The sequence below is a fragment of the Panthera leo genome, chromosome B2 (assembly GCF_018350215.1).
Source record: "Panthera leo isolate Ple1 chromosome B2, P.leo_Ple1_pat1.1, whole genome shotgun sequence".
Classification (NCBI taxonomy): Eukaryota; Metazoa; Chordata; class Mammalia; order Carnivora; family Felidae; genus Panthera; species Panthera leo.
Window position 1 is genome coordinate 143,881,635 of NC_056683.1, and position 26,559 is coordinate 143,908,193.

Sequence of the window (26,559 nt, forward strand, 5' to 3'; positions counted from 1 at the left end):
TACCACACAAAGGACTCACTTAATACTTCCCCCCTCGACTGCCTTCCATCAGCCACTCTCTATTTAGTTCTTCTTAGTGTTTGGGTTTTTATTTTGTTTTGGTTTCTTTTTTTTGGTTTCTTTTTTATTTTGGCTTTTTTTTTTTTGGTTTTTTTATTTTGGTTTTTTTTGGTTTCTTTTTTATTTTGTTTTGGTTTCTTATTTTGCTTTGGTTTCTTTCACTTTAGAAGACATGCTCCACGTACGAGATAGAAGACATTCGGAAAACACAAAGGCAATTAAAAAAATTTCTAATTATAATTCCTAAAAATGGCACTCTGGTGAATTTATGTCCAGTCTATATTTATGAGGTTGGTATTATATTGTACAGTTTTGCATCGTGCTATTTTTACCTAATATTATACTTAGGGTATAAGATGGTTCAAAGAAATAAAGACCCAGCTGGGTATCTTTCTATAAAAGATTATGTGTGAACAGATTTTTCAAAAAAAAAAAAAAAAGAAGAAGAAGAAGAAACCAAATTAACAGTTTCTCAAGGCACATTTTGAACAATGCTGCTTAGAGCAAAACAGAAATAAATCCTGACGTAAACTGATGTTCATAACGCTTGGAATTCCCGAGGACGAACACTTGGGGTTCATCCAGGAGACCAGGAGCTTCGAGTCCACTCTGCACACGTGTCTTTGCTGTCCTCCTGGCCTGGGGGGCTGCAGCTGGCTCCAGTCTCCTGACACAGGAAGGTTCTTGATGGGATTTGGTAGGACCCCCTCCTTTGGATGGCCGACGGCCTGAAGAAACCCATTTGTCCCTTGGAGACGCTAAAATAAGCCTTTTCCTCGGGCCAGACCATCCTTCTTCTTCTTGCTAACACACTGCAAATCCTCTGCATTCCATAACACCTGGCTAGTGACATGTTTCAGTAGACACGACTCTACCCTCTCCCGGGATGGGCTGTCCCTTCCTCTGTTCCCTGAGTTCCTCCACCTTAGCTTTTCTGTCACGCTCCACAATGGCTTGTGTCCTCACGCCTTCCTCATGAGACTGGATCTCTCTCAGGGCAACCGACCAGAGCACCTGCCGAGCAGGGACAGGCATCCTGTAGGGTCACCTGGGGCCAAGACTGTGACTTAGCATGCCCAGGGTGGATCTTAGCAGATGTTTGTTTGACATTAGCCGTGGGTATTAAAAGAAGAAGTCTTATCACACACTATCTATGTTTGTTTCAAAATATGGTAGAAAAAAATGCATTTTGGGACCTCAGCTCTCCTACTTACTAACTGACCTTAGACAAGTCACCTGACCTCTCGGAGCCTCAGTTAACTGAGCCACAAAATGGGGGACTGCCTCAAAATCCCTCAAAAGAGGGATTATAGCCTCAAACAAGGTAAAGGATATAAAAGTTTTAGCATGATGCCTGATTGCCGAATACACAGTCAACACACAGACCGCAGTGACAGCAATGATTAGAAATGAAAATAACTACCCATTATGATTTCCCTTTTCCTTTTTCCACGGCCCTGCAGAAGGTCATATACTACAATCGCCACTTGGACATTTGGCCTCAGCCCAGAAGCCTGGTCCTCAGCCCCAAGGCCACACTGGTAGCCCGGCAGAGAAGTTCTGTGCTGAGCCTTCCTGGATATAATCACGGTTTCTCCGCTTCCTGGGTTACCATGGGCAAACTGCTTAACCTCTCTGTGCCTCAGTACTCAGAGCAGTGTTAGAACAATAGGTGCTCTTGTCCTATTAGCTGGGCAGAAGTCCGCAGAATAAAGGGGGCGGACCTGAGGTTTGTTCCGCTCACCCTACACGTGCCAGCATGCCCTTACTTTTCTCCTGTGCATCATTCTGGCATCGTTTAAATTCAGACACTCAAGTTCTTTTACTCTGGAAGGAATTTTAAATGAGATCTAACCTCAGTCAATTTCTGGATCGCTTCGGCTATATTCCTGTAGGAATGCTAACTCGCTAACCTGGTATGGTTTTCTGTTTGTGCTATCCAAGAGGCCTTACGAAGTGAGGAGAAAATGGAGGAGGTCTGCTTCGCCCAATCCTGGGACAAACGGGAAGGTTTGGGCCCGGGAACAATGACGGCTGTGGCATGTGGCAGGCAGGACGCATTAAAGATGCCTTTGTAAGATGTTACGATGAGACCTTTAGAAGACCAGACTGGAAGCTCCCTGGGGGCAGAGCTTCCTATCTCACCACTATGTCCCCGGGACCACAGTGCCCAGCACATGATAGGTGCTCAAAACTTGTTGAATAAATCACCAGAAAAAAAAAACCAAAACGCTACGGAGCACAGGATCTCTGTTGCTTGATCCTTCTCATGTCACGGATCTTGTCTTTGGATTCTGCTGTCATCGCCTGGGTCGACGCAGAGGTATACTCCTTAGAAGGGGGGATTAGGAGGAGGAGGACGCTCTTTGCCGGTTCCTGAAAGCACTCGTTCAACATCACCGTGGACGTTGAGGAACCTCCCAGGTCAAGCCATCAGAGGGTGACTCCGGGTGAAGCCAGCAGCGTTTGCTCGGTAAAGCTGGGGGTGGGGAGGCCAATGCACTTCAGGGGACACAAAGGGTGCCAGCGGGTGACAGAGCGCAGAGAGGAAGGGGTCCCCATAGAGAGCTGAGGGTCGCTCAGGGAGCTAGGCTTTGCCTTCCGGAATGGTAATCCACAGGGGCGGCGCCGAGGCACCTATCATGAGTCTTCAGAATCCCTTCGCTGACCACTCTTCGAAGCCACCATCCGATCACAGAGCCGTAGCAGAGGAGAGAGCGCCAACCGTAGGCTTTTCTGCTTCTGTCCATCTACAGCCCGGCATCTGTGCCCTCCGGGGAGGTGCTCACCGCCTGGCACCTGCGAAGGATGCAGCCGGAGACCTGTGATGACAACACCCAGGTTTCGGGTCGTGGCTCCCAGCGGAGGTACCGGCAGGTCCCCCCCAGACCCACATTTCAGCAGGAGCCGAGACAGCGTGTGCAGGGTCAAGACTGGGAGCTTTGGGATTATCTGACAAAGAGCCTCTCTGACATCCTGGAGGAGAGACCACTGTGGCAAGTGAAGGGGTCAAACCTCTCCAGGACTGAAGAGTGAGAAATCAGTTTGGACTGAAATGAGAAACTCAGCCCCGCCCTCAACCAGGCTGGGGAGAGAGACATGGATCAGCCAGCTGCCAGGTTCACAGGACGTATCGTTTCTCCCAAGGTCATGTCGGAAAAGGTTACAGGGGCGCCTGGGTGGCGCAGTCGGTTAAGTGGCCGACTTCAGCTCAGGTCATGATCTCACAGTCCGTGAGTTCCAGCCCCGCGTCGGGCTCTGTGCTGACCACTCAGAGCCTGGAGCCTCTTTCGGGTTCTGTGTCTCCCTCTCTCTGACCCTCCCCCGTTCATGCTCTGTCTCTCTCTGTCTCAAAAATAAATAAATGTTTAAAAAAAAAAAAAAAAAGAAAAGGTTACAGTGGCCCCTTCTTTGCTGGGTCACTCTCGCACCCATGACGCGTGCTGGCTGGGGGAAGAATCTGGTCTCTGTCTCAGGAGGATGGGGCTACCTCCCTCTCCCCATGGTCTTCGATTCACACGCGTCCCCGGAATCGAATGCCTCGGGGACACACCGCTTCGCGGGCGTCTCAGAGCTTCCACCCTGCCTGCGTGCGCGTGCCTTTGTTGAGGCTGTTCTGAAAAGTTCCTGAGCCCCAATCCTTCCAGAGAGGATCACAGACTGACTTCTGCCAAGCTCACCAGACTGCCGAGCCCTCTTCTCAGGTCACAACTCCGAAGTGACGTACACACCCCAGAGTCCATTGCCAATGTGTATTATTATTACAGCAGGAAAACTAGCGTCTGTTCCAAGGCAGGACACATGTAGGTGGTGACCGGAAGCTCGCTTCTCTCGTCATGCTCAACCACTGCCTACTACTGATTAGGTGGCCATCAACCAGGTCAGGGGAGCAGCAGGGGTGGTAAAGACAGGAGGGAACATCTTCCCAAGGGCAAAAACAAAAATCTAAACCCTTACCTAGAAAAATCTTGGAATCTTGGTCAATTCCACCCCATTCCTTTTCTTCAAATGTGAGTTCGTGTTTTGGAGTTACCTATCCAAGGAGTTAAGTGCCACCGTGGGAGAAGTGAAGAGTCAGGCTGTAAGCAGGAAGGTAGGACATTCTCTTGTACATCTTGGCACCGTAGATGCTGGCTGCCCCCTCGCCACCGTGCGGCCTTGGCCCTGGAACTGTGCGTCAGGCAGGCATCGTGACCGTGGGCGCCTCAGTCCGGAGGAACTAAATGGCATTGCAACTGCACAGGGCTAGTGAAGAGCAGCAGGGAATTTGGCAGCGAGGCCCCGGGGCTGGGGGGGGTGCGGGGTGGGGGAGAGGGAACAGGGGTGTCTCCATTTTGCTTTGGGCTCACCAAGAGTCCTTCCCTTGCTGAAACATTAAGTCATCCATAGTCCTCCCCTGCCCCACCCCCTCTTAAAAACTCTGCCATTAACAGGTTCTTTTAATCTTTGGGGGTTTTTTTTTTGTTGTGTTTTTTTTTAAACCTGCAGTGTCAGAAGGGAAGAAAAACAAGCCAGCCAATCTTGGCTACCTTTCCCTGGATATTAAAAGGCACATCCTGTGCAATGGAAAGGTAATTCAATTCTACTCCTTGCCTCGCATCTTGTCACTTTCTTCCTGCTTCTCTCCTTGCAGAAGCTGACTCCACCCTGCCCGTCCCCACTCAGCTGCCTGCCTGTCTTAGCCTTTCGTGCAGGCAAATCTAGGGGCAAGTGAGATACAACACCCCTCCCAAACCCAGCCATCTAGATTAAACATGCCTTCAAATTGTTATTCATGACGTCAGTCCTGGCCACTAGACTGAAATTCTCTGCACCGTGTGTCTTGCCAGTAACCACGCTGTCTTTGCTGCATTTCGTCTCTACTTGTCATTCACATCCGTGTGGCCTTTGGCACGTGCGTTTCCCCACACCAGGGCTGCGGATTACTTCGGATTTACCTGGCACAACACCAAGCTCTTAACAAACATTTAAAGGAAAAGGGATGATGACACAGCCCTGTTGGTAAAGTGAACAGGGTGAGGGAGGGGGCCTGAGTCTCCAGGAGACAATTTATTCTGCCTTTTTTCTTAAAGTATCAGTGGCCAGGGATGGCTGCTGCCGATTTTCTAAGCTTCGGACTGATTCATACGCCAGAAGGCACAATCAAACCCCACAGACAGTTTTCATCTCAACTTGGAGAGAAGAGGAGGAGGGTGAAGCCAACAGAAGGAACCTGACCGTCTCCTACTCCAAGCTGCCGAGGAACCCACGGACCGTAGCCCGTGACCTTCAACGGCCCACGGTCTGTGTGTTACACGTCCTCTGTTGTGGCTGTGAAGCACTCGGGGAATAAGGACATCTACCAGCTAGAACAAGTGAAAGGAGAACGAGAAGGAGAGTAGCTTTGCCGTGTAACACATGCCAGGGCAGCAGGGGTGAGGAATCTGCTTTGCATGGGACTCGTTATAATGAGGTGCCCCCAAGCCGGGTCCGGGATGCATTGCCCTTCTCTCCTACCACGTTCTCTTTCCCCAGGAGCCACGACTGCTCCTTCCCTTCTCTATTCACGTAGCTGTACAACGGCCCTGCTTCTATTCAGTCCAGAGCCTGCGGGAGCTTTCCTCTGGGACCGTAGGCATAGAACACCGTGGATGGATGTACTCCCAGGCCTTGTAGGGAGACTGTCTGTCCATCACACTCTGTGTGGGGAAAATGCTAGTTGTCTTGGATGGTTAGTTCCTGAGTTCCATTTGGAATTATTCTAAAATCACTCCATCAATTTGTGATGGGTAAAAAACGCACTTGCTTTCTGAATTTGTCCCCCATCTTAATTTCCACCAGAAACAAGTGGGCTAAAGCACTCTCGGAAGAATTGGACCTTATCCTGCCACAGCCTTGGGTGTCTTCCCCACCTACTACAAGCAAAATCGAGTATTCTTGGGAACTCACCTCCCGAATTCTACCTCTTTCTTCTTGACTCCAAATGAGAAACCCAATTCCGAACCACGTGCTTGACACTTGGTTGGGGTTGTGACGGTGCCAACAGGCATGGTTTCAGCTTGCAAACTGACAGATGTTGGTATCTCACAGGTGTGTGCGCGTCACGTAAATACAGGTTTCGACGCAGGGCGCAATCAGCGTTGCTTTGTTAAATTTGAGTTTTGTTTAAAGAGATGCCGATTACCGGAGTTAAAATTTTACCTTAAAATCATAAGGTACGTCTCAGACAGTGATCGCCTTCTCTTGACTATGCAAACTCTTCTCTCTTCAAATAGCTACAATTCAGCTCAGACATCTCTTACTACGGCCACTGTGCTCTGAAGAGTCGTTCCCTAAGTACCACAGACCAACGTGAGAGTAAAATGTATGACACAGAGACTTGCATTATGTACTGGGGCATCGGGTACCGCATCCAATATGCCATAGACACATGGCTTCAAGACTCTCTCTTTTCTTTTTTGAAGTTATAGCTTGCCTTTAGGATGTTATGAATATTTTCAAGACATATTTATATAACACACACTAATAAAAGACTTAGGGGTCTAGCACTGACACCCCATCAGAAATCGTATCAGAGAGATTTGTAAGTTCTGAGTTGGTAAAAGAAATCACGGATAAGGACGTTTCTATCATTTTCTTGTCACAAGTCGGTATGTTGAGGTTTAAATTAATAACTGACTGGATCAGTAGTAATCCATTTGGATAATTGTAAGCAGCCTGTATTGTCCGGATTCAAATTCACATTTAATTGCTTCATTTAAAGGGTTTCAGGAAGACGCCAATAATTTTGGACGCTTGGCGCATCTAATATAGCTGAGATTTTTAAATTGCCTGATGTGAAAGAGCTCATATTTTTAAATATATTCACACCCATATATATAATTGGTAATGATACACTGCCTTCCGTACTCTTGAGAATAGGTACAGGTTTAAGGTCAATCAACAACAAAACTCATCTCCAGGCACTCCTAATATTCTGATTTACTTCTTTTCACTTCAGTTTTGAAATTCGGGCCAGTGGAATTAGTCACGTTTAAAATAGCTTAGTATAATCAAACACAGACACACAAACACACAAATCAGTGTCCATAAAACTGGAGAAATCTAAAGAAGGCTGGTGGATTGTGTCACTGGTGGTTTTCTTGTTGGGATATTACACTGTAGTTATGCAAGAAGTTATTTCTCACTAGGGAAAACTGCCTGGAGGGTATAGGGGAGCTCTCTGTGTCATTTCTCACAACCCCAGGTACGTCTACAATTATCTCAAAATAAAAAGTTAAAGATGCAGGGCAAAAGAACAATACATTACATTGCCATTTCGCTGTTAAAACTATTATGTATCCAAACATATCCACGGAGACCCACCTGCATACACACATCAGAGCCATAAATCCGTAAAGATCTCAGTACACAAAATAATGCCATTTCCATAAGGGCAACTAAGAAATCGTTAACACTGGTTGCTGCTGAGGAGGAAAATGAACACACAGACAGAATGTAGATTTACTTTCCACAGGCTACCCTCTGCGCCTGTTGAGCTGAACCGTGGGCTATTGGCATCACTCGGTCAAAAATTAGCTTTTGAAGAGTGAGGACAAAGCAGACATTCCCAACCTAAAACAAAGGAACGGACACAAAAGAACAAAAAGCAGCTTGGGCCGCCGGGCAAGCCCGGGGAGCCGCTCCAAGCCCTGTCTCCGACACCCCACAGCGGTGAGGATACAAACAGAATAAACGAGACTCTTACGGCTGGAGACGCAGTAGGACAGTCTGCAGTTGATCCTCCTGAAGAGCTGCTTGTTAATTGGCCAGAGAAGGAGGGTGAAGAGCTGAACGGTGTTGATTATTAGCCCCGAGGCGATAAATACGTAACAGAAGACGAGGTGGCACAGGAACTGAGACTTCAGCAACCCGAGGAGGTCCATGGCGCAGGGTTGCGTTGATTCAGGCAAATAAATACTCGCAGGAGAATATTTCCAGAGGGAACCAAGGTCCGCCACCCAGGAAAGTGTCTAGAACACAAACCAGTGTTACACGTTACAAAAAAATAAGACGTGCTTTCAGAGTCGGGGGGGGGGGGAGAAAACCCTCTTAAAATAGACTCTTACGATGAAACACTTTGTACACGAGTTGGTTTCTTTTTATTCGGCAGTCACGTGGCGCTTACTTATGTCAGGCCGGGTTTCAGCCCTTTAAAAGTTAATAGTTCCTCTCATTGCCCTAACACCCCGTGAGGCTGGGACTGTTAGCACAGAGGAGGGGACCGAGGTCCTGGGAGGGTAAGCAGCCCGGCCGCGGTTCCACGGCTTCTACGGCTGCCAGCTTCACAGGTGGCCGAGCTGGCTCGAGTCCTGCGGCTCGGCCGCTGTGCGAGCTCCTGTCTTTGGTGATCACAGCAGAGGCTGTGTTTCCGGGTGTCCCCTCCTGCTGCCACCTCTGCCACCCTCCCCCTGCCCACTTCTCTTCCTCCAGATCTTGCCTGCTCCAACGTCCCTTCTGGCAAGCTGGCCCGCGTGACGTTAGGGATACCCCTGGGGTGGCCTCTGCCTGCCGAAGCACCTGTCCCAGTGTGTCCCTGGAGGACACCCTCTGCTCTTCCCCCTTCCCCCACTGCACCGTCATTGCTCCCAAGTACACGGTTCTCCTGAAGATCATCATTTTCTCTCCAGTGACTGGAACAGTCATCGGCACATAGCTGGAGCTTAATTTTTTTAAAAAAGTTTATTTACTTATATTGAGAGAGAGGGAGTGCACAAGCAGGGGCGGGGCAGAGAGAGAGGGAGAGAGAGAGAATCCCAAGCAGGCTCTGCACTGCCAGCACAGAGCCCAACGTGGAGCTTGAACTCATGAACCACAAGATCATGACCTGAGCTGAAGTCGGACACTTAACTGGCTGAGCCACCCAGGCGCCCCTCGGGGAGCTTAATTTAAAAAAAATGTGGAATGATTTAATGAAGGTAGACAAGGAATGGGCTTTGAGATATCAGTAAACACAAATGACCAAGTATGAAGGCAAGAGAACCACGCCCACCACACCCCTGACACACACACACACACACACACACACACACATTTCTAAAATCAGAAAGAAACTCAAATAGCAGCCAGACTCATGGCCTGGTAATCAGTCTCCGACCCCAAAATGGAATAATGATATGACTTTACAGTGTGGCAAAAAAAGCCTTTGAGGGCAAGCGTGAAGGCAGGAGTTTCAAATACTCTGATGGCAAAAGGAAGAAAGCTGAGGCAGTCACGCACAGCAGCCTGGTTCTCCTGGAAGCAGGATCTCACTGCAAACTTCTCTAGAAGCAGCCCAAACTTAGCATAAACCCTCCAACAGTAATAGTGGAGAGATCAGTCTTTGTTAATAACACCAAAAAATCTACATAATAGTTTCACATCTATTATATCATTCTAAGCTTCCCATGAATCTAATGAGAAGAGTATTATTATTATCCCATTCTTCAGAATAAGAAACTGAGATGACTCACAGGTTGGGTTACTTGCCTAAGGTTGTCACAGCCCATAACTAATCATAGGTCTCCGTCTTATCTCCAAGTTCTTTCTTGTGCACCTGCCTGGGCTGCTTTGTTGCCGGGGTGGGAGCTGGGGAGCTCTCTTGGGCTCTGCGGAGCAGCTCAGAGATGACCCCAAAGGCAAAAACGAGCGCAGCCTTCAGTGGAGTTCAAAATCACAAGCTATATTCAGAGTGGGGAATGGGACTTGCTTCTGGTCACCCAGACTGGTTTCGAAGATGGCCGTGGGCAGCAGGACAGACATAAGGTGTGTTCCTCTAGAACATTTACACTTGCTTAGATGATCTGGAAGGTACACGGTACCCCCACATGGTTTCCATATGTTTGTGGTAGGGGGAAGTGGAAAGTAACGTTGGGCCTGATTTCTCTGGAGTCAGCTGAGACACCCGACCCCCCCAGAAGCCCTGCTCTCTGGCACAAAGCCAAGGGTCTGCGGGGACTGATTGATGCATCATGTCTCTGACCTTTCCCAGGTGGCTTTTCCCACAAACATCTCCAGGTTGTCAAACTCCTTAAGACACACTTGGTTCCAACACACTCAGTCTCTCTCTAGTGAGCAGGCATTAAGCTGGCAGCCCCCTTTCAATGCACTTGACTTTTAGGAGCCACATAAAGAGGAGTGATGTACGTTGGTTTACAGTGTGGCAGCAGTTACAGGATGATGTTGAATATTCATGCGCTTTATTCACTGTCCCTAGATGAGCCACTAAAAGCTTCCAGACAATCTGGCCAAAAGAAGGAGGATTCTTCCCTAGGTTTCTACGATCTAGTACGTGTGAAGTATTTTGCAAATCCTTTGCTATGCTGACTTAACACTAAGAAAAGGAAGATAATGGACTTTGGAAACGCAGGGAATTAAATGCTGCCTTCCTCGACTTCCAGTCAATAGTAGGACATTACAAAGAACATGGAAGATTTTTTTTCCTTGTAGAAGACCAGGGACCACCATGCCCTCAAGTAAAACCTTCGCTAGTACCGCACGAAGCAGGAGTCTATGTAATACTGGTGATGTTTAAGGGGGAATCACAGGCAGGCGGGCCTTGGTTGCTTTGGTTTTGCACACACTTCCTCAAATTCTCTTCCTAGACTAGTGTGGTGGCCGAGCGTGGGCTTGGGTCCAATTGTCTGGGTTGGAACCTCTGCTGTACCTCTTACTGGTCATGTGCCTTCAGGTAAAGTAACCCTTCTGAATCTCAGTTTCTCTATCTGTAAAGAGGGATCAAAATTCCAAAGAGACTATTGTTTTTCTTTCTTTTTTTTTTTTAACCTAAACCGATTCTCAAATTTATAGGCAAGAGCAAAATAAAAGACTAGCCAAGGAACTGCCTGAAGAAGAACAAGGCTGGCAGGTGCCATGAGTTTGTTAAACAATTTGACTGACTTAGTCTCAGAGCTGATTAGTAATAAAGAGACACAAGGCTAAATCATTTAAGGAGGTATCTGTTGGGTAAATATGTGTTGTGTGTCTTAAGTTTATTCCAGATGGAAGTTTGGGGGGCCACCCTACCCATACTGAATAAGGAACAGCTTTTTTTGAATGTGGTCATCAGCCAATTCGGTGCCCCACTGAGGAGAGATGATAGAAATATCTGACCAGTGGTGAAAGCAGTTAAAAATACTTTGCCTACTTCCCTTTCAGATGCGTGACTACCTAGAACGTTAGGGGAAGAAACTTTCCAGCAAATTCACTTCAGCAGCTTATACGAAGCAAGGAAATGACAAAGAATTTTATTTCACAGACTGTCAGAACAAGTAATTTATGGAGTTTGTAAATCAACAAATAACCATGAAGCTGTTTCTCTGTCATACTGCTGTGAGCAAAGATATTTCTTATCATCAAGGGCAATGATGAAGAACCTATGTGCCTGAAAGCCCAAACGAGATGCTGCCATGGTCTGGTTGGGATTCTTGCACAGGGCAGAGTGTAGACAGCACATCAGGGGCTCCCAAGTGGCCTTTAACCCAGTCCGTGGGCCCCTCCCTGGCACTCGCCCACAGGCCCCGAGAGCTGACTCCAGGCTCGTGAGGTAAAGCCCCTTCCGTCATGTTCACGAAGGTAAATCCAGCCCAGGTCATCTTTGAGGAGGGGACAGAGGGGAGAGGTGACATGACTGGGGCTTGGCGCACAAGCTGGCTGTGCTGAGAACAGGAGCAGGGGTCTTGCCAGATATTGAAGCCCAGACCAGTCACAACCCAGGGAATGCAGGTAACATGTAGGAGGGATTGCCGGAACAAGAAAACATTTTTTTAAAGTTTTACTTATTTATTTTGAGAGACAGAGAGACGGTGAGTGCGAGCAGGGGAGGGGCAAAGAGGGAGGGAGAGGGAGAGAGGGAGAGAGAAGGAGAGAGTGGGAGATGGAGAATCCCAAGCAGACTCCACACTCAGCACAGAGCCCAACCTGGGGCTCAATGTCAAGAACTGTGAGATCACGACCTGAGCCGAAATCTAGAGTCGTCCGCTTAACTGCCTGAGCCACCCAGGTGCCCCTGAAACATGAAGACATTTTAAAGAGAAATCGTAGAGAACAGGGAAAAATGCCAGAAAACCCAACCTGTATACATTATTTGGATTTTTCAGAAGGTAGAGTCCGACCCATCACCTGAAAATTCCTGAACCAGCAGTGTAAACATAGACAGAAAGCTCCTGTCACCAGGAATCAAGGTTCAAGGAGGATAATAGGTTCAAGGAGGATAGTTTACTCCACATTACCTTCATTTCCCAGCTACTGATGTTTAGCAGAGTTTGAACTTAACTCATCATTTGAAAAAGTCTCTGGCAGTCCTTGAGGGCACATTGTTGCCCACGAGTCTGTTAAATCGGCTCACAGCTGTTTGAAAAAGCTGCCATTAATGTTGGAGGAGGCCTCTTATTCAATGGAAGGAATCTCCTGAAGTGCCACTGGGAAGTAAAGAAGCTGTTCATCCAAGGAAGGGAGAGACCCGGGGTCATACACATGGGGGACGTTGAGCGACCATGAACCAATTGTATAACAGAGGCATTAAACGAGCTGGTATAGGCCCTTGAAGAATATGAGAAGACACTGAGTGAAAAACGGTAACAAAGAAGCATGATTCAGATTTGTAAAATAATAATGTGTATATTTATATCATTCACATCTCTGTCTATTTCTATATTCATGGCTGTCTATTAATAGTGGCTAATTTGGGGTGGAAGAATTCTGGCGGCTTCTTTTCTCCTGTTTTATTCCTCTTTTCTTAGAATGAGATGAGCTCTTCCTCCCCTGGACAGAAGAAGGGACCCGATCCCGGCCTGCATTGCGGTTCCTTGTTGTCAGATGACGGAGCCCGTGTGATGCAGAAGGGGAGACAGCCCAGGTCGTCGAGGCAGAACAAGTGTGCTGCCTATAGACCTGATGAGAAGGACACACCCCCTGTCAGGAGGGCGCCAAGGTGAGAATCCAGGCTCTGACCGTGTGGAGGCTGGATGCCACCCTGCATCCCAGCACAGGTGCCTGGGAGGAAGTTGGGAACAGGGAAGGTTAAGGGGCCGTTGCGAGTCCGGCAGCTCTGGCTAGAAATCCAGGCTCAGACCATCGGCAGCTACGGAAGTTCCTTCCGTGTCTGTGAAATCAGAGCAATACCTTCAACACCAGGCGGCCATGGGGCTCAGATAATAACGCATTTGAAACACTTTCCGGAACGCCTGCCACACAGGCGGCGCCCAAATAGTGGGAGATTTTTCTTCTCGTGGCGAGCAAATAAAGAGGCAAAGGGGCGCAGCTAAGAAATGTGATTTTAGCATTTCTGGGAAAGCAGAGAGATAGAAATCGACTTAGTTTCCCTTCTCACTACGTATCTAGAGCCTGACATTTTCCTGAATTTACCTCCAAGCGTGTGAAAACATTTCCTCCCCCGTTTGTTTTCATTGTAACCTCTACTTTTCCGTCGGTGACTCAGAGACGGGAAACGATGCGTTCACGAGAGCTCGCGGCTCTTCACCTTCTTCACTGAGGAATAATCTTCCCAAGTGTGGAGTTGGAGAAGCGGACCCCAGAAGGAAGGCAGTCCGAGCCGGGCCGTGCTTTCGGGGACGCTGCGTTTCCCACGCAGCATTCCCAGCAAGGAACTGAGCAGACACCGAGGAGAGGAGCGGCCGTGCGCCCCAGCAGCCAAGCGCACCCTAGAAGCCGCGAGCACCCCAGCAGCCCTGCACAACAACCTCCCCCAGCAGCCCTGCACACCCAGCAGCCACGTGCACCCCAGCAGCCGAGGGCACCCCAGCAGCCCTGTGCACCCCAGCAGCTGCGTGCACCCCAGCAGCCGAGGGCACCCCAGCAGCCCTGCGCACCCCAGCAGCCGAGGGCACCCCAGCAGCCCTGTGCACCCCAGCAGCCGCATACACCCCAACAGCCAAGGGCACCCCAGCAGCCCTGCACACCCCAGCAGCCGAGGGCACCCCAGCAGCCCTGCACAACAACCCCCCCCAGCAGCCAGGCGCACCCCAGCAGCCCTGCACACCCAGCAGCCACGTGCACCCCAGCAGCCGAGGGCACCCCAGCAGCCCTGTGCACCCCAGCAGCTGCATGCACCCCAGCAGCCGAGGGCACCCCAGCAGCCCTGCACACCCAGCAGCCCTGTGCACCCCAGCAGCCAAGGCACCCCAGCAGCCAAGGCACCCCAGCAGCCGCGTGCACCCCAGCAGCCCTGCGCACCCCAGCCCAGCACACCCCAGCAGCCGCATGCACCCCAGCAGCCACGTGCACCCCAGCAGCCGTGCGCACCCCAGCAGCCCTGCACACCCCAGCAGCCCTGAGCACCCCAGCAGCCGAGCGGGGCCCCGCGGGGCTCCTGAGCCACTTCAGCTCGGTCAAGCAGATGGCGCCACACGTTGCCCAGCCTCCGGCAGTGGAAACATAAGCAAATAAAGAAAGCTCGGAATGTCCCCAGGAGAGAATTCAAACTGCATCCTCCTCTAAGTGCGCACAGAGAGCTTCGACGGAAAGCATTCGAATAAGGCGACAGATAGAAGACACTTCGTGAAGACTTAGGTCCTCTGCCTTCCTCACTACTCTGAAACCATTAAATAAGCACGACCTTCAGGCTCAGGCAGGAAGAGAGAAGGAGTCTGAAACGGGTTTAAGTCCTTCAGTAGCTTGTTTCTCGGGGTTTGGCTTGTTTGTCACACTTATTACAGCGCCGAGCCAGGGCAGGGTTTTAGAAGAAGCAAAACGTTCCTCCAAAGAAATCAGTCCAAGTGGAATTGCTAAAATAATACCCGTGACCAATGTAGTATCATCACTGAAATCAAAACAACCCCTCATTGTAGGCTCTTTTAACTCCAAGCACCAGAACAGGTCACAAAGCAGAAAGAAGATACGAGAAATGCAAATACTAAACAAACAGAACCTTTTTTTTTTTTTTTACATTCCAAACTAAAATAATAATACATTCTGAAAGACTTGAAGGGAAGTGGGACTCTCACCCTCCTTGTGAGAACAACCGCTCAGTCTTTTTAGAAAAGCAACTTGACACGCGTACAAAGCCCTGAAACGTCTTCGTACCGCTCAATCTCGTAACCAACTTCTGGGAAACACTCTTAAGGACAAAATTAACTTTTAGACTATTCTCTCTGTCTGAAGATATTCAGCAAGCATTATTTATAAGCACCTAAAATTAGAAACTGCTTACATTTCCACATGTGGAAACAATTAAGTGAATTATGGCAAACCCACACAATTTAAGTATCACTGTAATAGGTTTATAGTGAAATGGATACATTTTCAATGTATTAAGAGCTAAAGGACCCCGAATCATATCTATACATACACATATATAAATAATAAACACATTAAAATCAAGTATAGAAAACGTACTGGAAGCCAAGAACGCCTTACGAAAACACTAACAGTTATTTGTTATATGCACACACAAACACACACACACACACACACACACACATCCCACACTTAGACACGTCAGCCAACCTGGAGTCTGTTGGGATGGCCTCACTACTGCTTTAGCATTTTCTTCCTTAGGAAGACAGTGAGTAGGCGAGCTCCAAGATCTTTGACAGACAGAACAGTCTCTGATTCTAATACAGGAAATGTATGTCCTCACAAATCAGGTTTTCCGGTCATATCAGTGGGGTCTCCTCAAGAGTGATTAAGGAGATCCTTCTCTCTTCCTCAGCTCCCATGTACAGAGAGGGCTCTCAAAGGGGCATGGTCAACTGGATGGAAAGAAAAAGAAAACTTAAGGGTTGGTGGAGAGTAACACAGACTAACGTGCAGCTACCTGGTGAATTTTGTCTCTGGACCAGTATTTTCGGTCGGTAGAGCACAGAATGCCCGGGGCCAGTGGTGGTGGCCCTGGAGGAAAGGGACACGGATGTAGTCCCAGGGGGAAACGAGTGAGGTATGTTCTGCTCTTGGAACATTCAGATTCTGCGTGCCCCGTGAGGGTGAATAGATTTAGCAGAAATCTCCAAAAGGGCAGCGACTACCTTGTGGAAGCCTGAGGCTTCCACTTAGGGCTTAGTCCTGACAAACAAGGATAAATTTAGTTTTTGGATTCCTGCGCGTTAGACTGGCCCAAGGCCCAAAACAAAACAGGAGAGAAAGTGTTCTAGACTGAATTTAACTGTCTCTGGGACCATCTGTAACTAAAATACTCCTCAATTAAAAAAATGATCCCCATCGAATGGTTTCGCAGAGAAGCCTATTAAAATTAGCTTATGTTAAAATTTTATGGACCAGTCCTCTGTCCAATATCCCTGTACCGTACATGATGTCCATTAAAACAAACCAAGCTCCGAAGGAGTCATAAATCATACTCAAGGTTTTCATTACGTCCTCTAATAAATAACACCGAGCCTTTCTCCAAAGTCTAATTTTACGATGATAAAAACTTAGGTCTATAGAAAATTGAGGCTTCTGAGTTTATATTTAATAGTTAATTCTGAGTAGCTTATAAGAGCAAAACACATTCTGAAGAGCTTTTCTGTCCAATCCAAGGAAACCAAGACTCCGAGATAAACACCGATGGATACCCTAGGTACCTTTTTATGAGAAAAGAACAAAGATAGAAGGAAATTTAATTAGATATTCTCTAAGGCCTTTTGTAGCAGTAATGACTACAAGATTAAAATGTCCAGAGTTAAACATGAGATTTTCTGAGTAGTAATCAGCGCAGTGAGGATCAGCACACTGAATGTTTCACACACATTATCTCAGTCACCGTCACAAAAGCCTACCATGGAAGGTATTATTATCCCCATTTTATAGATGAGGAAACAGGGATTTAGCTAGCCTAAGCAGTTAGACTATGCAAAGGTCAAAGAGTGAATAAATGTCTAAAATCCAAACTCGTGCCCTGAGTGATATTATGCTGCTTTGACACAGCTGAGGTAGCTGGACTGCACATGAACTTGGGCCTTCATAGCACCATTCCATATTTTCAACTCATGGTCCCATTTCTGACACTGGGGAGATCATGAGTTTTGAGCCACTGCCCCGCCAGTCGGTCCTGCCCAGCCCTCAGGAACACCCTCCTTCCAGAACAATGCCTGCCATTTCTACACCCCAATCCAGCTCTCTCACGGTCACAGGGTACGGGGGACCATGACTTCACGGCGTTTGGGCAGTCCGAGGAGCTAGCTGCTGGGTTGCATTTCCAGCAACCAAGAATGTGTGAACTATTTTACTAGGCACTCTGTGGAAAATGCATTGTGAAATTATGTTCCAGTTCTGGAAGTTTCCCCAAGATCCAGTATCATGAAACCAAAAACTGAAATGAAATGGGGGAACACTAATCTTCCCATTCAGGAAACATGGACATTTCTGCTTTAAATAAGAATATTCCAATTAATAATGAAGCCTTTTCAAATACAGAACGAAAGCAAGATGGATGTTGAACGCAAATTGTTGGTTCTTCATCACCACTCTTGTTGTGGCAGATCGGTGGCCATCGGTCCAGTAATCTACCTGTGACGGTGGAAACAGGAGGGAGCAGTTAGCCCCTCAGGTCTCTCCAAGTGGGGAAATGGCCCGGGACCAGCCCTGGGCCTACTGAAGCAGGCGCGAGTTCGATGCAGCACCAGCTGGCACCAAAAACGAGAAAAGAGCTTTATTCAGCGTATAAACCACCTCCTACTCTAGTCCCACTGTCACCAAGGCAACGTGGTCAGGACTGCGGTCTTCCAGTGCCTCCTTCTCCCCTTCCCACATGGGCCGTGACAAAGCCGGGTGGCCAAACCAGAGATGGAGAAGCTCTGCAGAGAGATGCTGGGTTTAACTCCCCACTTCCTAACTGCATGACCTTGGCCTCGTCATCTCAGCCTCAGTATCCGTGTCTGTGTAATGGAGGTAATAATCCCCTCCTTCCAGGAATCGTGGGACGCTGACCTGCGCCAATGTATAGAAAGAAAGCGCCAAGCTCAGGCGCGCATGAAGCAGCTCCTTGGTACCGGCGGCCCGGGCGTGTCTCCTCCTCCCTCAGCTGCTTTACCCACGACCCCAAACCGTCCACCATCTTTTCTTACTAGCCTTTCCACTCTGCAGTTCTCCTAATCCATTTCTCCCGTTTGTTTTAGTAAGATTCCTCGTGTGCACATTTGTTTTTTCTGACCCCCACACACTCCAGGACGAGGTGAGGTGACTTGTAAGACCCCCCAAAGTCCACTCGCAAGTTTTAGTTAAATGATTCGGTCCTCATTCCTCTCCTCAAGTAAGATAGTTCAAAACCATTGGTTCTGAAGCTCTCTTCAAAACGATGGACGATACCAGTGAGTTATCTATATAAACTGCATGGAAGGAGTAAGTTGGACGTACGATACGCGACTTGCTTTTACACCGTGGAAGAGAAACAAAAACCAATATTGACAAAATTAAGACCACAGTCATCTTGGTGCCCTTGGAATGTCACAGCATTTCCCTGGAGCCTTGCAATAAGAAGCTAAGGACACACACACACACACACATATATATACAAGGTATATATATATATATATATATATATATATATATATATATATATATATATATGTATATATATACACACACACACACACACACAAGATAGATATACATATATATAAGAGGGAGCAGATAATAGATGTGTCTGTGTCCACCAGGAAGCAATTTGCAGGGGGCTGACTTCTGAACAGGGTGAGGTTGGGGACAACTTACTGGTGCGGACAGACAGGTGCTTAGGTCATCAGCAAATCATGGCGCCTAAATTTTTTTCATAAAATCTGACCTTTAATGTTTCAAAATAGGTAAAATAATAATAATAATAATAATAATAATAATAATAATAGAAAGCCTTTAAAATTAAGACTTGTGGCGGGGCACCTGGGTGGCTCAGTCAGTTAAGCATTTGACTCTTGATCTCAGCTCAGGTCTTGATCTCAAGAGTTGTGAGTTTGAGCCCTGTGTTGGGCTCTGCACTGGGCATGAAGCCTACTTAAAAAATTAAATTAAATTAAGACTTAGGGCAAAATGTAAAATTTCATCAGAAATTTCCTTAAATTTATTTTATAATTTAATATTTCCACTCTCAGTACCCATTGAGAGAGTGGTACAACTCTAATCTTTTCAGTATTTAGAAGCTCTAACCTTAAAGCAGGCTTCAGTTTGGCCAGACGACACATGGTCTGGGAATGGCCAGGCCAGGAAACTATGAGGACACTAGTACTGAATCACCAGAGATAGCCAAGCACATTCTCTGGCATTGTTTTTCCAGTAAAGTTGATAAGATCGCACAAATCTCTTCACTTATTCTGGCCTAGCCCACCTAGTCTGTCTGGGTCAACAGCTCATTAGGAGTCATGACTCTTCGCCGTTACGCACAGGACAAAACATTGTCTGTAGCCAGGTAAACAGGGCCTGTAACCAACAGAGGTCACCAGCCTCAGACAAATGCCCAAACTGCCAGTCCTGGGGGAGTTCTGAGCATTAGATATGAAGTGAGAAAACCAAGAAGATGTGAAGTGATAGGGAACCAAAGCTTGAGGGCTATGTAACAAAACCACGTGGACATGGGATGCTCCTGTACACAATAGCTAACTTGGTGCAAATACAGGGGGTGCCGGGGGCGATACACTGGGAACTTACCTTGCCCTGGCATGTATCAACCGGACTAGAATTCTCTTTGGGAAGGTAGAAATCATGACTCTACCAGTGGTCCACAACATAAGTACAGAAAGGGAAGCACCAGTATTGACTCGGGTCTGGGTTTGACTCTTGCCCGTCTGTGTGTCTGCATCAACCTGGCCATTGGCCTCCAGGAATTTCAGCTTGGTCATCTGTCAATTGAATATGACAGATTCACTGGCCACGTAGAAGGGTGGTGGGAGAGTTCAGTGAGGTAAGGGATGAGCAAAGGCTCTGTCAAACCCAATTGTGTGGCTCAGAAAATGGGAAATGGGGACACTAGTCTACATGCTGTCAACCACAGTGCTTCTGATTCATAGGAACTGCCATAGCATTAATGCCCTGGGGTCCCTACCAGGGAGTTGAGCTTGAAAGAAGCCCTCCACTCGTTCTGTCAGGATCAATGGGGCTTATTTCAAGGTGGGTAGGTTCTGTGAGGGTCTGCTCAGAGGCGGTAACTCCGGGCAAAATAAGCAAGTGGCCTTTTTCTTCTGTGTCTCAGACACCAGTAAATGGGCTCTTTTCTCTGGCGGGTTCCTCACTGTTGGTTAAGCACACTTGACCCTTGAGTTCTTGGAGGCCCTGTTGTGGCCAACTCTTCTTTTCTGGTAAGAAGTGTGTGGAAGGTGGGAGATCAATAAGGCTGGATTTTAAATCTTTCATTTCTTTGATTTTCATAAAGTGATGTCAATGAACCCAGGCAATTTCCCCAACTGGATTCATGCATAATGGACCCGAAGAGGGACTTATTAGAAAACAAAAGCACTGAAATGCTTTCCTGACATGAATCATTTATTGAAGACAGAAATGCTGGCTGTGAGGGCCCAAAATAAGTTGACTTACAGTATCCTTGTTTCTAGATAGGTCTGAAATATGACCACAGAATATTGAAGTACTCAGACAGGAACAATGCTTTTGAGGTCATTACAGACTGGCTATTCCTCGAAAAGTTTCATTAATAACAGCAGTGATAAAACATGAAGTGGGCCTCCTCTCTCTCCCTTTCTTTTTCTCCTTTTGTCACAAAGCTCCGGAACAGAGGATGCTTCGTGAAAGCAGGTATGTTCTTTTCAACTTCTGTTCAGTAGAATCCAGGACAGATATTCTTGGACCCGTGCAAACATTCATTAATCCATTGATAACTCCATTCATGCATTAGGTTGTCCACAAAGCTACTCATTCATCCATTCAGTTAGAAATTCATTGATTCGTATTTATTGTTATAACTTTATACCACTGCATTAGACTTCTGAAGGTAAGCACAGGGGATTGTTACAGAGCTCCTGTGTCTTATGTGGGTCAGCACTGTGCACAATAAACTAAAGCTTTTTACAATAAAACTAAACACAATAAAACTAAACACAATAAAACTAAACTTTAAAATAAAACTAAAGAGTAATATTTCCAGGCTCAGGAGGAACCTCCACCCCTTCCCCTTCTTTTTTTTTTTTTAATTTTTTTTTTTTAACGTTTATTTATTTTTGAGACAGAGAGAGACAGAGCATGAACGGGGGAGGGTCAGAGAGAGGGAGACACAGAATCTGAAACAGGCTCTAGGCTCTGAGCTGTCAGCACAGAGCCCAACGCAGGGCTCGAACTAACGGACCACGAGATCATGACCTGAGCCGAAGTCGGCCGCTTAACCGACTGAGCCACCCAGGCGCCCCCACCCCTTCCACTTCTTACAGAATAAGTAGATACACCATAAATGGTGACTCAATCGGAATCTCTAGACGATCTAATATAATTTAATCTTTATACCAATAACTCCGGATCGTCAGAAGCAAAGTGCAAAAGCGAAAGCATGAACTGATAAAGTCCTAGGTTTCTTTCCCATTAAATTAAGCACAGGTCAGATGACCCAACAATTTATTCTCCTTGCAAAAGCCATGCAGATAACCCCCCATGATTGCTCCCTAACCCATCACATCGCGTGTAACAAGCATAGAATTCTCTTTTACAAATGCTAAAATTGCATGAGGCAATATATCAAACTGACATGAAAATAACTCAAAATGAAAGCAAATTACCTACTTGAACTCCAGTAGGGGAGCTCTGATGTTGGTTGGGGACCAGAGTGGACTGGTTTTGTTTTGTTTTTTTTTAAACAAAAACTCTTCTATTAAAATACCAATCTGATAAAAGTAAAGGAAACTATATGCTCTATGCAAGTCACTAAGCCATAGTCATGGATATTTTTAAAGATAATTCTCCTCCATTATAACAGTAATTCACATTCATTATATAAAAATTTGTCAAGTTCTAAAATGTAGAAATTTTAGCACCTAAAACTGTCACTGACATTTTGGTTTATTTTCTTTCAGTCTTTGGTGAATGCATAGGCTTTTTTCCTTTTTTCTTTTTTTCTTTGTTAGGTAGAACTTACCATAAAAAGGCAGACGCCTTTTTTGTTTTTAAATATGTTGAACTCTTAGGTCGAATCAGTTTTATATGCCCTTTTGTTAAGCTTTAGTGAGATCATTTTCAATGTGTCCAAATATCACAGTATAACTCGTCTAGTACTTATACTGGGCACATAATGATTATTACCTTACTGCCTCATCGTTGTATATTTAGACTTCTTTTTGCCTCTTTAATACTAAAGCCATGATTAATAACTTCAGGCATAACTTTTCTTCTGAACCTTGAGTTAGGTCTTTAGAACATATAGGATATCTGGGTTCAAGGAATAAAAGTTTAAGGTATCTGGCAAATATTGCCAAATCATTTTCCAAAAGTTTTGTGGATACTTATGTTCTTAGCAGCAAAATACAAAAATACCCATTTTATCACATTTATGTCAACAATAAAAATTCTCATCTAAAAACAACAAAAACCAGACTCGCTCTTCATACATTAAAAGTGTGTCGCATTGTTTTAATTTTTGGAGTGACAAGTAAAGCTGGATATTCTTTAACATTTATTAAACTATGGCTTTTTCTTCATGACTTGCCTTTTAATTTTTTGCCCATTTATCTCTTGCACATTGATTTTTAAGAGCTTTTCATCTATTAAGGAGAATAACATCTTCCTATTCCATTTAGAATGACCATTTTTCTAGTTGGCTTCTATTTTTAGCTCATTGGGGCTTTAAATTATTGTGAAGAACAGTGATTTCTTTCATAAAGTTTACACTTAGAAAGTTTGTCCTTCTACCCTCACTTTTCAAACGGCACAAAACACATGTCACTGTTTTTCCAGGATTAATTTATTTTATTTTTTATTTTTTAATGCTTATTAGAATTTTTATTTAAATATTATGGTCCAGAATTAATTTTATTTTTAACTGGTTAATCTATAGCTGACATTTATTTTGGGCTATGATAGTCCGTGAAGAGCTAAGTGGGTCTCTTTCCAAATATTTCACCAGTTGTATCCAAGGCATTTATTGAAAGACCCTTCCTATTCCATTAATTCATACTATAATTTCATCTATTAAATACCAATAAAAAGAGACTGCAGGGGTCAATACTCCGACTACTCATTTTCTAGATGAAACATTGGCCATCGAGACAGTCAGGTGACTGGCCCCATCACGTCACTGGGGGGTAGGGACAAAGCCCTGAGTGCTCTTTCTTCCTGGCCCTGCCACCAGATGCTATTTTCCTCTCTCAGAGGCAGCAACTGTTACTGAGTCACAGACCAGCCTTTTCCAATCACTAGTTAAAAATCCATAGGAAATCAGGAAGCTGTACCTTGGAACTACACTCATGCCGACATAACCTCAGCTGGGAGTGAGGGGAACCAAGGTGAATGCAGAAGCCGCTGCCTGGGCCTTCCTTTGCCCATCCAAAGACCCAAGAAGTACTCTCACTACCTGTAAGGGCACTGCCAGTTCTGATATACTTAGCTACCTATACGATGGATTCTGTGGAAGGAAGAAAAAACAAAAGCAGAGAGGCAAATTGTTTAGATTTGTAAAGGGACACACTACCATTAGAGATTAGGGAATGGAAACCCTAGCACAGCAGGGAGCTTAGGTCGTGGTCTTAACTGGTGCATCTCCAGAACCCACATCAGGAATGCATCCAGGAATAGAGGGGACAGTAAAGCCTCGCAAGGCCTCTGGGCCACTTCCTGCTGAAGGACTGACAGCCTAGGACACAGTACAAAAGGGAGACCAGAGACACAAGTAAACCGCAAAGCATCCTGGGGCACAGGGAACCCACAGAACATCCTGGGACACAGAACCGCAGGGTATCCTGGGACACAGGCAAACCACAGGGCATCTGGGAAACAGGGAAAACTGAAGGGAGTCATGGGCAACAGCCAGTGACAGTTTGGGTCGCCCGAGGATGGGCGAATCCTCTTTCCAAGCCAGGCACTTGTTTGATTAATTGTTATTTTTGGTCATAGTAAACTAAAGTTCCATAGTGACTTCCCAAATTTGAGGAATTCCTTAGGAAACTCCATGGGTTCTTTGTGCCCTAATTAAAACAGACTTTAATTTCACCTCTGCTTTTTAGGTTATGAGCTCCTTCAGTGTCAGAGACCAAATATATCTTAGGCGGATTAGAAATAATTTCGAATTACAAATAAATAAGTAGAAAATAATTGACAAATATTAAGAGGAAGCACCAGCAATTTTGTTTGTTCTAAACATTCTTCTCTGAGTAAATAATTAAATTGTAACAGTAAGACTTATGAGGCACAGGGAAAAAAAACAATGAGAATGTATATTTAGTGACAAAAGACGTTTACAATATGGAAAGTCAATAAAAACATGCCCGGCACAGGAGCTAACTTTTGTGAGACAAGAAAAGTGTTATCTCTATGCTTAGGAAATAGTCTGGATGATAAGCCATCAAATGTTTTTTAATTTCTGAAAAAAAAATTTTTTTTTTGAGAGAGAGAAGAGAGAGTTCGAGCAGGGGAGAGAAGGGTAGAGGGAGGGAGAGAGAGAGAGAGACAGAGAGAGAGGGAGGGAGAGAAAGAGAGAATCCCAAGCAGGCTCTGCACTCAGCCCAGAGCTGGACTCGACCCCACCACCCTGGGATCATGACCTGAGCTGAAATCAAGAGTAGGTCACTCCATCGACTGAGTGATCCGGGCACACCAATTTCTGAAATATTTTAAATATACAAAACGTCCGAAATGTTTTACCTCATTGATATTTAGTCACATTTGATTTTTTTTTTTTTTAAGGAAATAACATAGTATAGATACTGAAACCACTTCCCCAATCTGAGATTGAAATTCGTGTTTTCTTCTATGTGTCTATTCTTCTACTGGATATATCTGTATTCACAAACAATCCATAATTTTTGAGTTGTAAAGAGGTGTGAAAATAATATTTGAATCCTTCTGTGATTTCCTTTCTACACTCACACTATTTTTTTGAAATTTTATGCACGTAGTTTCGTCGTTTTAAGTGCAGAAAAGTATTCTTTTCTGTGACCACACCAAATATTAATGTATTATCACACTGATGACACTTAGGGTATTTCCAGTTTTTTTCTTCTAGTCTAGACGACGTGTTAATGACCCCTGGAGTTGGAATTGCTGAATTATTCGGACAGCGCCCCTCCAGCTTTCCCAGATATCAACCAATGGCTTTTAAAAATGGTTGGGCAATTAACACTCCAGAAGGATGTTCTGAGTTAGAGACAATGGAAAATAGTAATTTCCTTCTTGATGCTGGTAAATACCCCTGGTAGAAGGGTATTGGGGTAATGCACTACCCCACTTGGGTAATGTATTTTAGTTTATTTTAGGCAATGTATTTTAGTTTAAAAAAAAAGAGCTCAAACTTTTGCACCGCATTTTTCAGATTACTTAAGTATGTTGTATATCACTTGGGATTGATAATGTTCTGTGATTTATCCATGTACCCATTTTATAGATAAGGTAATGGAGGCTCAGGGAAGTTCTACAACTTGTTTAGTTTGCTCCCTCAGTTTCCTTTTCGGTCATTCCCATCAACCTACCTCACAAAACTACTGGGGATGAAAAATAAGACAATTTGTTTAAAACGCTACAAAATATTAAAGTGATTTTTATATATGTACAATTCATTGGCTGTCTTTTTTCATAGTTATGCTCTTTATATCTCCATCACTCTTCTTACAGAGTAAGAAATAACTAAATATCAAGAAACATGGGGGAAATACATTCTTACAAAACCTCAAGGTACCATTTCAACTGGTCCTCCCCATGGGCAGAAGTATAGTTTAGCAAATGGTTTACTGCTGGGAGACTTACTCTTTTAATCCTTGATCTAAGCTTTAGTCTAACAGTAATTTAATTCTTAAAGATCAGTAAATACTGGCTCAAATGGGAGAACAAAAAATGGATTCAATACTGAAAGCAAGTGCTTCTGGGTTTCAGATAACGCTCTTCACAGAACTTCCTAGTTTCTAAGAAAGCAAATCCTGGCAGAGTGGAGAGCTCTGGAAATACAATGCCTGGATGCAAAAAAAAAAAAAAAAAAAAAAAAAAGCTAGTGTCTTAAAACTGTTAGAAAAAGGCACCCACTGGGGCACCTGGCTGGCTTAGTCGGTAGAGCACGCTAGTCTTGATTTCAGGGTCGTCTGTTCAAGCCCCACCTTGGACGTGGAGTCTACTTAAAATAAAAGTAAAAATAAAACAAAAATAAGGAGAGAAGGAAAGAAAGAAAGAAAGAAAGAAAGAAAGAAAGAAAGAAAGAAAGAAAAAGGGACATGGTGCTAAACACACCCAAGAAACCATTTTTACTGTTTTGAGGGCAGTACAGAGATACCTCAGGTCGGACAGGACACAGCCCTGGTTCCCTGTCATAAAACCCCATGTAATTACCACTACGTGAGTTGAACCAAGAGCCCTTCTGATAGTTCCTTCTTCGTTTCTTTCCTGTGGCATCTCATGCATAAAATTCTCCTGCATCAGTTCAAT

General features: G+C 45.5%; 1 protein-coding gene across 6 annotated transcripts in view; it reads right to left on the reverse strand.

Annotated features, from left to right (window-relative positions):
• AGPAT4 (1-acylglycerol-3-phosphate O-acyltransferase 4) overlaps positions 1 to 26,559 on the reverse strand; it is a 126,433-nt gene that overhangs the window by 82,497 nt on the left and 17,377 nt on the right. For 3 of the 6 annotated variants that reach the window (XM_042940242.1, XM_042940238.1, XM_042940244.1), the window contains exon 2: positions 7,787 to 8,051. In XM_042940242.1, the coding sequence (XP_042796176.1) occupies positions 7,787 to 7,964 (178 nt within the window). In that variant the 5' untranslated portion in view covers positions 7,965 to 8,051. Of the gene's footprint in view, positions 1 to 7,786; positions 8,052 to 12,287; positions 12,854 to 15,522; positions 15,768 to 26,559 lie in introns of those variants that run through there. The other 3 variants (XM_042940239.1, XM_042940243.1, XM_042940241.1) reach the window with 3 other exon arrangements.